This window comes from Pituophis catenifer, unplaced genomic scaffold, assembly GCF_029215685.1.
Source record: "Pituophis catenifer annectens isolate HBS135680 unplaced genomic scaffold, rPitCat1.0.hap2 SCAF_1, whole genome shotgun sequence".
NCBI lineage: Eukaryota > Metazoa > Chordata > Lepidosauria > Squamata > Colubridae > Pituophis > Pituophis catenifer.
In genome coordinates this window covers 59,076,515-59,091,145 of record NW_027256881.1, presented here as the reverse complement: position 1 = coordinate 59,091,145, position 14,631 = coordinate 59,076,515, and the positions used below count along the sequence as shown (strand labels likewise).

The window sequence follows — 14,631 nt, the reverse complement described above, 5'->3', positions numbered from 1 at the left end:
CATCTGGAGGAGGCAAGCGTGTGTCACACTGCCTTGCCTTTACACTGCCAAGGGATAAATAATCTTGTGATTCTTCTGGGGTACTCCTGACAAGCGTGTCAGCTGTTTCTGTGCCAAGTTGGCTGTTCCTGTGTGTGAACGAGCATCCTTTTGAAAACAGGATACCAACCTGTTCACTAACTCTGTGGAACGGATCTCCTTCCCAATCCTCGATGAAAAGAGGATCTTTTTAAAAAGTGGCAGGAAAAGTGAGGGGGAGGAAAACAACGACGACAGCGTGATCCACGAAAACTACCGTACTAAAGATTCCTTACTGCCTTTTTAATCTTTCGTTCCAACCATTACGCTCGGTCTGCAGGCGGGAACGCTCGTTCCCACCCCCGCTCCTGTCTCTAACGCCAGCCTTCAGCCTTTCCCGTCGCTCCCCAAGCTCCTCTCTCCACTCCCGGGAGTAGCAAAAGGGGCGGGAGAGTAGGGGGGGGGGATCCCAGCAGCAACAGTGCCCGTGCATGCGCTGTGCTGTTTTGCAGAGCTCGCTCCGTCCCGCTTCATTTTAAATTCTCTAGAGCTCAGTGACGACTGGACCGGGACGCCTTTCTCGCGAGCCGGAGGCAATGCCGCCCCCCCCCCGAATCACACCTCCCGCCGCCTCGTGGCAAAAAGGGAAGGGGTCCTTCTTCCAGGCATAGTTGGCCTCTTTCTCCTCCTACCCCCCCCTCACGATCGGAAGGTATCTTAAAAGCTGAGGGGGGGGGGGCGTTTGTCCCCTCTAGGCTCCTCAAGCGTAGCAACCCTCTTTTGAAACGAAACGCGTGTCGACATGTAAATCCATATTGGCAAAGGAGGAAAAGGGGAAAGGGGTCATTTTAGTAACGGAATGGGCGATCCAAAAAAGGGGACAAGCACAGGAAAGGACGGAAGGGAGGAAAGTGGGGGGGGGTGGACCGGCCAGCTTTGTCTTCCCAAAGACCAGCAGAGACTGGAGACGCACGAATGGCCCACCGGCTCTTAAAGGGCGCCTTTTCTGCTTAGGAACAACAAGTTGGTTTGTTTCCATCGAACGGAATCTCGCAGCTTCGAATGTCTTTTTTTTTTTTCCCCCTTTTTTCCCTCGCGCCGCTCAGACGGAGGCTTTTCAAGGGTTTTTTTTTTTTAAAAAGCATATAACATCTCAGGTCTCCTAAATCATAGGAGGGTCGGGGTTGGAGAAGAGGAAAGGCGGCGAAGTCACCGTGGCAAGATTATTACAAAGTAGCTGGATGGGGTTGCATCGGGAACTTCCCCACCCTTAATTCTACCCACGATCGTTTACTTTCTTCCGCTGCAGGTGCTTTCCGAAAACAAACACCCCCAAAACTTTGATCCGATTATACAGCCCAGCTCTCCAATCCCTACTTCCCTCCCTCCCCCTCCCCCCAAAAGCTCACCCTTTTATTTCCTCCGAAGACGAAAACTACCATGCCTCTTACCATAGACCCCTTGTCCCCTGATGTACACCGGGACCAGCGACAGGAATAAAAGCCACAGTGTCTCCATCTTCAAGACAGAACCTTCATAGCCAGAGAAGAATAGAAGCCAGACCCAAAGGCAACCCAGATAGCCAGATGGTGGATCCGTTAAAAAAAAAAAAAAAAAAAAGCGAGGAGCGTAAAAATCCCGGTTGTTGGTACCCCACTTTCAGCGGCCTCGAAGCGGGTGGGGGAAGGATGAAGCTCCGGAGAAAAGCAGGGGTCGGCCACGGAGGCGTCTCAGCCCGGCTGGCGAACTCGACTCAGCCAATCTGGCTCCCGGGAAGCTCGCGCTCTCCTCCGAACAGACGCGCACACAAGGCAGCAGTCGGAACCGAGTGAAACAGCCCCCCTCCCCAGACCCGGAGCAGGAGTTGCGAGGAGGGGGGGGAAAGAAAGGTGTGTTTGCGTGTGTGTGTGTGGGGGGGGGAGCAGGCAAGCCAGGGGTCTCGTTGCCCCGTCCTCTTCTTCCCAAGCTCCGAGAAGAAAATAAACACAGCCTCACTCACTTACACCCAGATGCACGGAGAGGGAGGACCGGTGTGTGTGTGTGTGTGTGAATAAATGAAGGGTGGCGTTCTTAACCGAATAAAAAGAAAAAGTCGCTAGGAAGAAGAGGCGATCCCAGCGGTGGTGAGATTTAAATCCAGATAAACTTCGGCGATTCTGCCCTTCGGCGGTGCCCCGATCTTTCCAATCACGTTTGTGCAGAAAGAAACGTCAAGTGCTCTCTGAACGCTTCAGCTTCCCAAACTGCCTGCCAACTGGGGCCAACTCGAAAGAGGCAGAGAGCGAAAGACACAGATTTCGGGGGGCGGGCGGGAGGGGGGCGTTTAGCTAATAAGCCTCTGATTGCGAACCCCTGGAACAAACAAGTCAAGTGAGGAGTGTGTGTGTGTGTGGGGGGGGGGGTTGGGGAAGAAATGCAGCAGTTGGGCTAAAGGTAATTCTCAGTTTCTTGCCTATAAACTGCTTTTTTTAAAAAAAATTCTCCTCTCTTCTTTTTGCTGGTACAACACCGGTGTTGAAATTAATTCAACGCAAGGACGAGCCCTCTTGGACGTCTTTTCCTATATATTCCATTAAAAAAAAAAAAAAAAACTTCTTGGCTTCTTTTAGCTGCTAAGCTGATGATCTTGCTCGACTGCAACGTTCCGCATCGCGCTCCCCGAAGCCGCCTTGCTCAATGAACCCTGGGCTTTTCTGCCCTTTCCACCCCTTCCGTTCCCTTTGTCCAGTTCGTGGATGCGACTTTTCCTCCTCCTCCGGTCACAGATGCAAAGTTTCCGCACGCCGAGTGATGGTACAGTAGCGGTTAATAACTTCTCTCTCTCTCCCTTTACTTCCCACTAGAGGTACAAGACTTTCGCCTCCCTTCCTCCCGACGGCGAGGAAGAGAGAGAGGTTTTCTAACTGGGACTTCGAGGAGCGGAAGAATAAGGAACTTTCCGAAAGTGGCTTTCAACTTGAAAAGCAAAGGGTGCTCTGTAGAAAGGGGCGCGTCCACCGCTGGCTCCGCCCCTTCTTAGAAAAACGCTGTCTTTAAAAAAAAACAAAAAACAATGGCCCGCGTGCCACAGCTGCAGTTCGCCGCCAGTTATCGCGGGCGAAAATTGTTACTACACTTCGCTCGCAGGCTCCCTTGCCTTGGTCTTTTATTTCAGACGGCCGACCGGTTATAGACGGACCCTTTTAGGTGGTTCTCATTTTAAACTAGCTTCCTGGACCAAACCATCGCCAGCCTCCGCATTTCCTGCATGGCTCGGAAAAGGGCAACCTGCTAACTGCGGCCTCTTTAATTATAAATGTTTTGAGCCTGCGAGGTTTAGCTGCGAGTCGTGTCTACTTCTTCCCCTCACTCCTACTTACCTCCCCCCCGTTTGATTCCTTCTAATTAAGGGAGGAGGGGGACACAATTAAATCCTCCGTGCGGGGCTGGAGCGGCGTCCTGCCTCAGACCCAATTCCCCCGCGCGTCGCTCGAGACCAATTAAGGGGGAAAAAAACCAAATAAAGCTGAGCAGAGAAGAAGAGCGATCTGTTTTATTTATTGCCTGGCGGTGGCTTTCTTCCTCTCTCCTTCTTCGCTTTCGCGCTCCTCCTTTCTTCTTTTGCCTCTCTCCCTTTGCAAAGAAATACCGGTTTCTCAGCCATCCTCGAAAAGAAACGGCGGGTGCTTTTTTTATTTTATTTTTTTCCCCCTCCGACCGTCTGCGCCGCCTCGATAACCCAGGCTTCTTGTCTTTGGAACGGAGGCGACGGAGCCTGGGCGAGGAAGCCGGGAGCAGTCGGGCTGGGCGGCAAAGCCAACCATACAGGATTGGTTTGTATTGGGATAGCGTTTAGGAGCACGTGGGCCGCGTAGGAACCCGCGTGGTGCGCAGCTATATTACACACAGGCGGTTGGCGCGCTGTTGTTGCGCGCTGCCTTTTAGCTTTGTCCATGCTTCCTTGTCCAGCTGCATTGGAGATGGAGCGCGCGTACATTCCGCCCACCACTCTGTGCCTGTATCGCTCTGGCCCTGCTGTGTGGGTTTTTAGCCCGGGGCCGCCGAAGCCATTAGGTAGGTTATTATTCTTAGGTGCAACTGCAGCCAGCGAGTGTAGCTTGGAGGCAATGGGGCGGTTAGCTGCGCTTTCCATTTGCTGCGAGCCACTGTCACGGGCAGAGATCGAAGCTCCCCACTGCGACGGAGGGGGAGGGGGTGGAGAGAGAAGAGAAGACAGACAACTTCTCCAAGAAACGAGCGGGACGGTTCACGACATCTCAACAAATCTCCCCCAAGGGACCGATTGCTGGAAACAGCTGGAAGTGGAGCCTCTGGTTACGATGGGCCTTTTTTCTTTGGCCAGGATAGAGAGAAGGGCTGTCTGCCTGTAATTGGCTCTCAACACCCACCCATCCATCTTTTAATTGCAGACCATCATATTCCTATCTCCATGATTTAAGCCAGCCTTCCCCTATATTATAAGACCACAACTCTTGTTTCCAGAAACCATGGTGGGTCACTCTGCTGAGAGATTACGTTGGCTATGGGCAAACACCGTTCCAGATTAGGAAAAGATGGACTGGCATTGGCCAGAAGCGTTTGAACAGCAGTTCACAAGAACCTCAGCTAGCAAGAAATGTCACCTATGAAGAAGAACAGGATAAACTGTATATAATCATGTTTAATGATATCTGTTAGTAAGAACAGTTGGAGTTACGGCCCAGTATGGTATTGTGGTGGGGAACACTGATCTAGGAAAAATTCTTCCTCAGCTCCCGTTTGGTCCTCTTACAAATATATTTTCTGTATTTCATGTTCATGTGGGAATAGGTATTAAACTAAATTTCCTCAAGGCACACCGGTTTAATTTGCACATTTACACTGCTATTTCCTTTGAAGATTCTTATAATAGAAAGGTAGGGCAGAGGTGTGCAGACAATGCAAGCGAGGCTTTTAACAAATTTTAAAATATTAATCTGGAAAGGTCTTGCCCTCCTGAAAATGGTAATAGTTCTGCTAAGTTTTACTCCTTATCTAAATACATTTCCTTAGATAATTGAACTCCCATCAGCTCACCCTTGTCTTAAAATAGCACTGTATAAAGCATTATTTTTCTCCCAGCACATGAAATAGGTTTGAGGTACCTGCAAGTAATGAGGTATGTGTGTATTTCAGCATGAAACCTTGTGGTGGTAGGAAACCGGGACTCTTTAGTGTTTATTTTTTCCACTGAACTCCTTGCATTGAAGAAATCGATTCTTATTTTGATCATTGCGTGGTTGAGTAGCTGGAGGTACATTTGATATAGAGAGATTTTTTTCCCTCTCTTTGGCTCTTTTGCAAGCAGCTGCAGTAACAGCCCCCTCTCCTTTTACACATGCAAAAAGCAAGACAAAAGGCAGTGGAGGTTGGGGCAGGAGAGAAATGTGTTGCCCTTCCAGGATCCTTTCTTGATGCCTGTCTCCATGTTGCCTCTATTCAACACAGAGCTCCTGGGGGAGATGGAAGGATCCCACTCAATGTTTACAAACCACCAGAAACCCTCCTACCTCTTCTTTGCCTTGCACGGAGCTTCACCTTTTGGTGAAAATTCAGGCCATCTCCTCTTCTAGGCCTTTGCTTCATTATCCCTTTTCTTTATGTCATGAGAAGGGAATGCAACCATCAGGTGTGGGAGGCACATGTGGTTTATAGGCAAGTTGCTGGAACCAACAGAATAACAACAACAATAGCAAACATGTATGCTCTCTGATTCTCAATGACTCGATCTAAATTCATAGGTTTTCCAAAGCAGGTTTTGCCTCATGCTGCTTCTAGCCAAAGTCAGTGGCTGTTTGAAGGAACAATGAAGGTTGATTTTTAAAGGGCATCCCATTAGAAAGCTACCATAATTGGCCTGGAAAAATCTAAACCATCATTAGATGGCAGTAGAAACCTCCAGGTTTGCTGAAGCTAGTGGTTAATTGGTTTCTGGGGCCCAGATATGGTAGCCCTACCTATACTCAGTTGCCAAAGGGCGATCTGGTATTTCCTGCCCTGAGTGCCCAAATCTCTCAAAATAGCCTGTCAAGGCACTTTGTATTCATTTTTGCCTGGCAAGATTTATCGTGACTGCAACTGACCTGTTGGAAGTTTTTGTTGCAGACAAGCAGTATTTTAAATAAGCCATTTCTGTGTCACTTCAAATGTATTTCTTGATTTCATTTATATTTCATTTATGTCCTGCCTTTCTTATGTGAGGCTCAAGGGAGGATGTAGGGGATTTTTAAAGCAGAACTCAAAGGCATGGTTGTAGCATCCAGAAGCACCATACCTTTCCTTTTATTTCTTTTTACTATATGGCTTTTGTAGAGAGAACAGTACTGTGTGCTAGGATTTCCTAGCTTTCCATGGATTTGATCACTACCGGCTGACTTTTGAGTTATGCCCTTATATGCAGCTGTTCTAGAAATCAGAAAAGACATATTGGACTTTGTCTCGGTACAAAGCAGCCTGGACTGTCCCTTCTTTGGATAATTGTTCAATGGATTTTCCAAAGTCATATTCATATATATTTATATCTCAACAGGATCTGTGTTATGTAGTTATCAGCAATTCTATAAAAGGGGTTGCCATACATCATTAAAGAACGTAGCTGCCTCAGCAATCATGCCTGTTAATACATCACTATATACAACAGCTCACCTGCTAGGAGGTGTCACCGCCATCACTCTCTGCCTCATCTTACTCGACGCTAGAAAGGCAGTGTGATACCTGAGGTGGGGAATAATGTATTTTTTTACTGGTGGGCTATTGATTTACTATGAACAAGAATCATTTTCCCAGTTATAAAGAGTTATGGCCCAGCCAAAGACTGGTTACTAACTCACGCTGTAACAAATAAGCAGTTAACAGACATAGCTGCTAATTAGTAAGCAGTTACTTTTAATATAAATGGCATTCAGCCATGGAAAGGAGCAGTTTGCTGACACCAGCAACAGGGAGAGCAAGAACTGACAGAGTAGCTCTCAGAAGAATGACCAATTTTCCTTCAATGTTGGAGGTGAAGCAGCTCAGGCTATTAATTGGAACCATATTCTTTGATAAATAAATCCGGAGAAGGCAGAAACTATCTGGAGAAATACTCCAGTACACTCCAAGTTACTTCATGTCCGTTATTTACAAGTGAGTTGTTTGAGAAATCTGCATGCCCAGAAAGAGTTAGGAGGATGTTTAATGTCCACCTTTACAGAGTGCTACAAGAGTTGTTTAGTATAAAATGGGCAGTGCATCACTCCAAAGATTGTGCCAAACATTCCTGCTTGCTGGTTGAACTGGCTATAGCTCACACAACATCCTGAAGGTTTCCCCATCTGGGGTGCAGAATATCCTTGCTACCTACTGGTAGTGAAATTAACTCTGGAGTTAACTCTGTTAATTTCAAAATTCTTAATTTGCTTGCAAATGTACCTAATTAGCTTTCAGGAGAAGTGATGCTATTGCGTCTTCCTGCTTTAGCAACATCATCTAGTGTGATATGTTGGGGTAACAGTAAATCCAGACAGCCTTTCATGGACCAGGCAAGTCTTCAAGTCAATGCCCTAATCAGAGTAACTGATTGACATGTATTGAAGGAACAGAAATTGACATCTCCTATGTTCATGGAATTATGCTAATATTAATTAAATGCAAGAAGAGGAACCTATGGCCTTCCAGGGTTTATTTAAAATAGGTGGGTATCCTGCTTTCATAGTCCACAGTGTGGATTATGTAAATCCAATTAGTACTCCTATCCCAGATGAGTTAGGAGAAGAGAAGCAAAAGACACTCCATGGGAGTGGATATGTACCTCTTTCCTCAGATTCAGTTGGTGGCCTTCTTGACAGGTTCCTTTAGATATCTTTCTCCTGAAAGTCCTGCAATCTAGTTGGAATGGGGCTGATTTTATTTGAAATTTTATGTATGCATTATTCTGTATACTGCTGGGAGTCTTTGGAAACCAGCAGGATATACCTACTATAAATAAATAAACCTGGGTGGATTAATTTTTTACCTTGCTTAATGAATAAAATGAATAGTTTTTCCATATAAACTATTGTCTGGACTTTTCATTATAATTCCTACCTATAGCTTGGTCCTTAGCGGCAAGTGGCTGATCCAGGTGATTAATACAAATACGAAAAATGCATCAATATTAATGGAAAATATCTGTTTTGTTTGCATCTCTTGTTCTGTTTGCAAGGGAGAAAAGGTACTGAAAAAGAAATTAAAGCTATTTGCACAACTAAACCTTTATATTAAAACATTGTTTTTTAAACAATATGTTTATTTTTAAGATAGATAGATAGATAGATAGATAGATAGATAGATAGATAGATGATAGATAGATCATGGATGGATGAATAGATTGTGTGTAAGAGAGAGGGGGGCAGAGGGAGGATGTGGGTAGTCACCAAGTAAAAAAAAATGGAAATACCATGTGGACTTATTTATGATTTAACAATACATCCTAAAAATCATACAGAAGGTACATTGTTCATAATCCACCTGCATATATTAATATAACATTAATGGAATAATAAAGATGTACTACAAGCCATCGGTCTAAAGTGTAAAAATGACTACATTTGCTGGTAACTTATGAATTATTTGCTCAGCTCTATCACTTTGTAATACTCGTAAACATTACCTTTCAGTTTCCTTATTGCAAACTGGGACATTTCATATAAATTTTTTTCACATCATTTTTCTTACGTATTTATATATTTATACAAACATTTATTTCTACCCTTTTAGTACTTTTCCATACCTGCCTGTGTCCACAGGTTATACATTAAAAATATTGAAAACTGTAGCTTCTCCTGACATTGATTTAGGCACAAAGAATAAATCCCAGCCAATCCTCCAGTTGGGACCAAAAGCATTCATTTCATTGGCTAACCTAAGCATATTTTCTTAAGACATTTTTATTTTAAAAATGTATAAATATCTACTAGCACATTTCTATATGGGGGAAGGAAAAATAAGGTGTTCAAGGAAAGAAAGCCATATATATTTCACAGTGCTACCAAACAACAGATGACTACTGAATTGGGGAATACTAAGGTCCAGATTCTATACTATTAATTTTCTGTGGTTGATGCTTCCGGGCAATAACCTGGGATACTCGAGTCTTCTTTTCCTTTTTCTATGATAGTTGGATGAAGCTGTTATCTGTGCCCTAGTTATCTCTAGATCTGACATTTCCATCACCTACCTCTAGTATGTTTCCTTTTTGAAATAAGTCTTACGATTTCATCAGGTATCTCTTAAGCCTGAGATCCCCCCCCCCCACAATTTGGTTTCAACACAGTTCAAATAAAGGCAGAAGCATTAGATGTTAAGAGGCTGGATTCTCACACTAGGAAAAGGGCAAGAATGTATGGCTAGATTGTCACATTACATTAAGCCATAATGTGGCTTGATTTTTATTTACTTGTTTTACGACCCAGCCATTATAATTTTTACAGAATACCATAATGAAAGGTGCACAATAAACCTCATTTTTAGGCATGGAAGGAAGTGCAGTGAAGCAGTGTTTGAAGTCCTGCAGCCCAGGACTAATTGCCATGACGTTGTGTTCTTTAACTTTATGTTCAATGCATTTCTTCCAGTGGGAAGGGGAGGGGGAGTTAATTACAATTGTTCTTAAAAATGTTAGAATTAGCCCCTTCAAAATAAATGGAATTCTTAAAGATTTTTTTCCCCCATGCAAAAACAATACAATACTCCTAACAGAACTGCTGATTTTGGGCTGCTGATATTCCACGTTTTTGAGCAGTTCCTAATAAAAGTAGTGATGGCATAATAGAAGCTACATTTGTCTCTCACATTCTCACTTGGCTCTAATTGTGCCTCTTTTTGCTTTTTGTGTAAATACATTTTCCACTGGGAGTGGGGATGAAGACAAAGTCTTTTTTTTTTCATTACAGTGAAATAAACCTGTTTCTGTTTCTCACCCTAAGGATGTGCTTATTTATCCTTTCTTCTCTTCAATCATTAGCTCCTAAAAGCTGTTTGAGGAACCCCAAACATCAGGACATTATTTTCAGCATCACAATGATCCTATCCAATCTGGCAACAAGATTTTTTTGAGTAATATGTGTTCCAATTAAAATCAGTGGTGATCACATTGCTTGACAAGCAGTGGGAATTCCATCATAATAGCTTGTTCCATCAGTTTCACTATGATTTAAAGTGGTGCCGTAGGATGTTTACGGAAAAGGAGATAATGAAATTCCTCTCTCTCTCACACACACACACATATCCTTTACTATTCTGCCTTAAAGGTGCACACAGCTCCAAGGAGAAGAAAACATTTATTTCCAGAAAGATACCTTAAGAACATTGAGTTTTATAGGACACACTAGCCATAAAATTGAGTACTAAGAATGCAAAAGGTGAATTCTAATGGTTGGATTTTGTTCCTAACTATAGCAATACATGGTGCTGAGATCTGTAATTAACTTGGAACACAAACCTTTTTCTGTATGAAGTGCTCGGGGGCATTATAAAGCTACTTTCCATTTCTTTCAAAGGATTCATTTTAAGTCATAATATGGTTTGGGTTCATTTAGCATGACATGGGAGGCTGGGAGGATGATTTGCTAAGCATGGTTTAAAGTTTGGCCTTTTGTGTTAACCCAGATAATTGTGGTTTGATTAACAAACACCCTGCCCTTGGTGCAGTATGTGAATTGAATCTCTGACTGGAATTGTAAACTGAACTAGTTTTCCTTCTTTCCTGATATTTTATACAATGCAACCATATTAATTATTTTAGGACATGTAGCTTTTCCAAAGAACTTTGAATTTTTAGTGACGATGTCAGGTGCCAGAGGAACTCCATGTCACATGGTTCTTTGCATCTTGAATGTTACTGATTATAATATTTTGCAAAATAAAGGTACATTATGCCAGTTCCGCATAATATAATCAGAGAGGAAGCAGCTTGTGAGGGTAATGAAATATTTCATTTGCTATCTCTGTCACATAGCCAAATTTAATATCACAACACTCACTACATCCTCCCTGATTGGTAGAGTAAATAATCCCCCCCTTTCACGTTGAACAAAAAAAGGAGCAAAACAGTAATGAGATGACGGGGGATTATGATTCTATATAGATATACAATGTATAAGAAAATAGAATATTCCATATAGGTTCCCTGTAATTTACACAATATAAAAGCAAACCTAATGGCTACTGTATGTATTACAGAACTAATTCAAGTCCCATTTCCTTCTTTTATGCTGCCTATTTTTCAATGTGCAGCCTATATTATCCTATGGAATGACAGCAAATAATAACAGTAATTTTCCCACAGATGTTTTATAGGACATTGGAAAGTTTTGTTGGTTGGAATTCCTGATATGAGAAGTATGATTTTGTGCTACATCCACAGACCTGTCAATTGTAATGCTGTTCAGTGCTGCTGTATGATCAGAGGCCCAGGTTATTATTCTTAAGGAAGAACAGAACTGCCTCCAGAAACAAAGTCTCCATCTAAGCTATGAACAGTGGTACCAGCATTACCATAAGAACACAATGTTATTAGAGATCCTTGTGCTAAAGCCTTCTAAATCCACTTGACCTTGAGAAGTCTATTCCCATGAACAAATAGATAGTATTCCTTCCCCCCTTCCCCAAGAGAGAGAGGAGGGAGGGAGGGGGAGAGAGAGAGAATGCCGGAGGGAGGGAGAGGGAGGGAGAGAGAGGGAGGTGGGGGAGAGAGAGAGAGATTGATTTTCCCAGATGATTTAAGGTAAAGATAGCCTGAAATTAATGTAACGATTCTTGTAGCATCTCTCATAAAACAACATTGAATTCACATAAAACTTAATCTGATTTGGATTCCCCCCCCCCACTGAGTGTTTTGGATAATGTTCTGGATAAATTTAGAGTAGTAACCTAAGAAGTGATCATCTACTTATTCACCCAATCATCTACCTCAAATGTACTGGGGAATTCCCAAAGGCTTGTTTTTGCTTTGTAGCAACCCAGCTCAAGTCACCTGAGGGGTGAGTCACCAGCTATTGTCACCAAAGCTCTAAGAGAAAACATTTGCTACATCATAATTTTATACTAAGTATGACATGGGAACTCAGAAACCTAGCCAGGGGCATCTGCAGGGGGAATCAGGATGGTAGTTACTGGATACGTTTTGCCTTACAACACTGATTCAGTATCATAAACTATGACATTAAAAGGCAATTATTCTTCAAATCCTACTCAAAATGGTGTAAATCAGGGGTCTCCAACCTTGGCAACTTTAAGCCTGGAGGGCTTCAACTCCCAAAATTCCCCAGCCAGCAAAGCCAAGCTTTGCCAAGGTTGGAGACCCCTGGTGTAAATGGAGGAGGGTGAGCTAAACTAGTTAAGAGAGCAGTCAAAGCCCTATGATCAAAGAGCCTTGATAGTACAGTGGTTTAGTGTACCCTGTCATTAACACAGCTGCCTGCAATTTCTGCTGGTTCGAATCTCTCCAAGGCTCAGGGTTGACTCAGCCTTCCATCCTTTCTAAGGTAGGTGAAATGAGGACCCAGTTTGTGGGGGCAATAAGCTGACTTTGTATAAAATATACAAAAGAATGAAGGCTATTGCTTAACGCATTGTAAGCTGCCCTGAGTCTCTGGAGAAGGGCGGCATATAAATCAAATTAAAAAAAAAAAAAAGCTCCATCTTCTGTGTATGTACACAGTATTGTATCTGACACATGGACTCCCTATGAAACCTCCCCACCTGTTCATCTGTTGGGGGACCATAGTCAGAAATAATAACAATGCCAGATTCTTCCCCAAGATGGCTGCTGAACGGTAGGGAGTTGTTGTTGTTTTCTTTTCTATGAGTTGATCACAATAATAGTCCATTAACAGAGCATTTTGGAACTTTGGAGTGTTGTATTTTAACCTTTTTTGAAATAATAATAATAATAATAATAATAATAATAATAATAATAATAATAATAATAATAAAAGAAATAATAACAATGCCTTATTTTTCATCTCCTATAGTTGTAGCTTCTCTCCTGCTATTGCAGAAAAGCTACGTTTGTTCATGTTCGGAAAAAATAATTATCTTCTGTAGGAAGGGAACTGACCACCTTGGGTGGCTGCCTTCTTTCCTTGAGGGTGTTACCTGGAACCCTGACATTACTATTACAAATTATTGATAAATATTTTAATAGTTACATTAGTTATACAGTTATTAAATTAGTTATAAATTAGATAAATTAATTGATAAAATATTCATAAGTTAGATAACTATAATTTATAAATTATATAAATTATAATTTAATAATTATATATTCTTTTAAAATGCAATTTTCCAATGGGGCAATGAGGTTAATCCATGTTTTTTTCCATGCCAGTGATTGTATTCTTACAATTTTACCCATACAATATTTATGGAAATATGATTTAAAGAAACTATCACAATCTATATTGAATAATTCTTAAGTAGCAAAATTGGTACATAAGCATATACCAACTAAATTTCATTAATTTAAGTTATTCTTCCAATTTACTGTTGCTTTATACCTTTGTATATAATTCATCTAATAAACTCTGTAATTGGGTTCATCTAGAAAGGTTATATGTAATAGCTGTATCAATCCCTTGTTTTTGCCAGAAAATTATACCGCTGAGGTTCTATAAAATTCAGAGGATTTAATTTGGAGGTAATGTTTGAGAGATTTTTTAGTTACGTTTTCCTGGGAATCTTATTAAAACTATTGTCACGAAACTTAGCTTCGGAGTTTAAAACCTTTAAAATAAGTAAATCTCTAGTGACTATTTTTTACCTCTTACACTATCTCATTTTAAACCACTAAATTTTATTCCCACAAATGCTTATACTACTGCCTTGCATCATAACTGGAACAAAAATATTAGAAATCAGAAATATCTCTGCAACAACTGAACAAAAGCTTAGCTCCATCCCATTTTCAAAATAATGTTACTTCTTTCAGATGGTAAGTACAACCATCTAGTAGGCTGCATATTAAAAAGCATTAATACTAATTAACAATAAAAAGATACAACAAATTTCACACTCTTCAGCTAATATTACAATGATTCTCAGCTACTTTAAAGACATGCATATCTTTTCCAACAACACAACATTCTCCAATTTTGAGGGGGAATGTATGTCAAAGTGTAGGTTATTATGTTGTGATTTAATATGCAAGCACATTTGATAAAGGCTTGTGCTTAAACACTGCACAGTCTGCCTATGATAATTATAGCAACAATTTTCCATTTGCAAAGGCAGCTCCTTGAATTGTATGACTGGAAAGTAATGTCTCCATATTCTCAAAATCTAGAAAGTACTCCATTAATATTTAAAGCCAAATTCTTTCAAAACCTGTGTGTGTGTGTGTATGTGTAGAGGTGATGTACCGGCTAATGTAGCTTAGCCATGGCAGATAACTAAGTGACTCTGAACCAATTATTGTAGTGGTTATTGTGGATACAATGGAGAGAGTACCAAGGGCTTCTCCAGAGAGGTTCAGAAAAGTCACTATGACAACAGATCAAAGTCCTGCCCCTTTTTACATGCATGTTGGCTGCCTTATTTGTCACTTCCATAATATTTGTCAGTTTCAATCATTCTGCC

General features: G+C 41.8%; 1 protein-coding gene across 1 annotated transcript in view; it reads right to left on the bottom strand.

Annotated features, from left to right (window-relative positions):
• MDGA1 (MAM domain containing glycosylphosphatidylinositol anchor 1) overlaps positions 1–1,575 on the bottom strand; it is a 307,118-nt gene extending 305,543 nt beyond the window's left edge. Inside the window, exon 1 of the mRNA XM_070949906.1 lies at positions 1,470–1,575. Within this exon, the coding sequence (XP_070806007.1) occupies positions 1,470–1,536 (67 nt within the window). The 5' untranslated portion in view covers positions 1,537–1,575. The remainder of the gene's footprint in view (positions 1–1,469) is intronic.
• Positions 1,576–14,631: the final 13,056 nt, after the last annotated feature.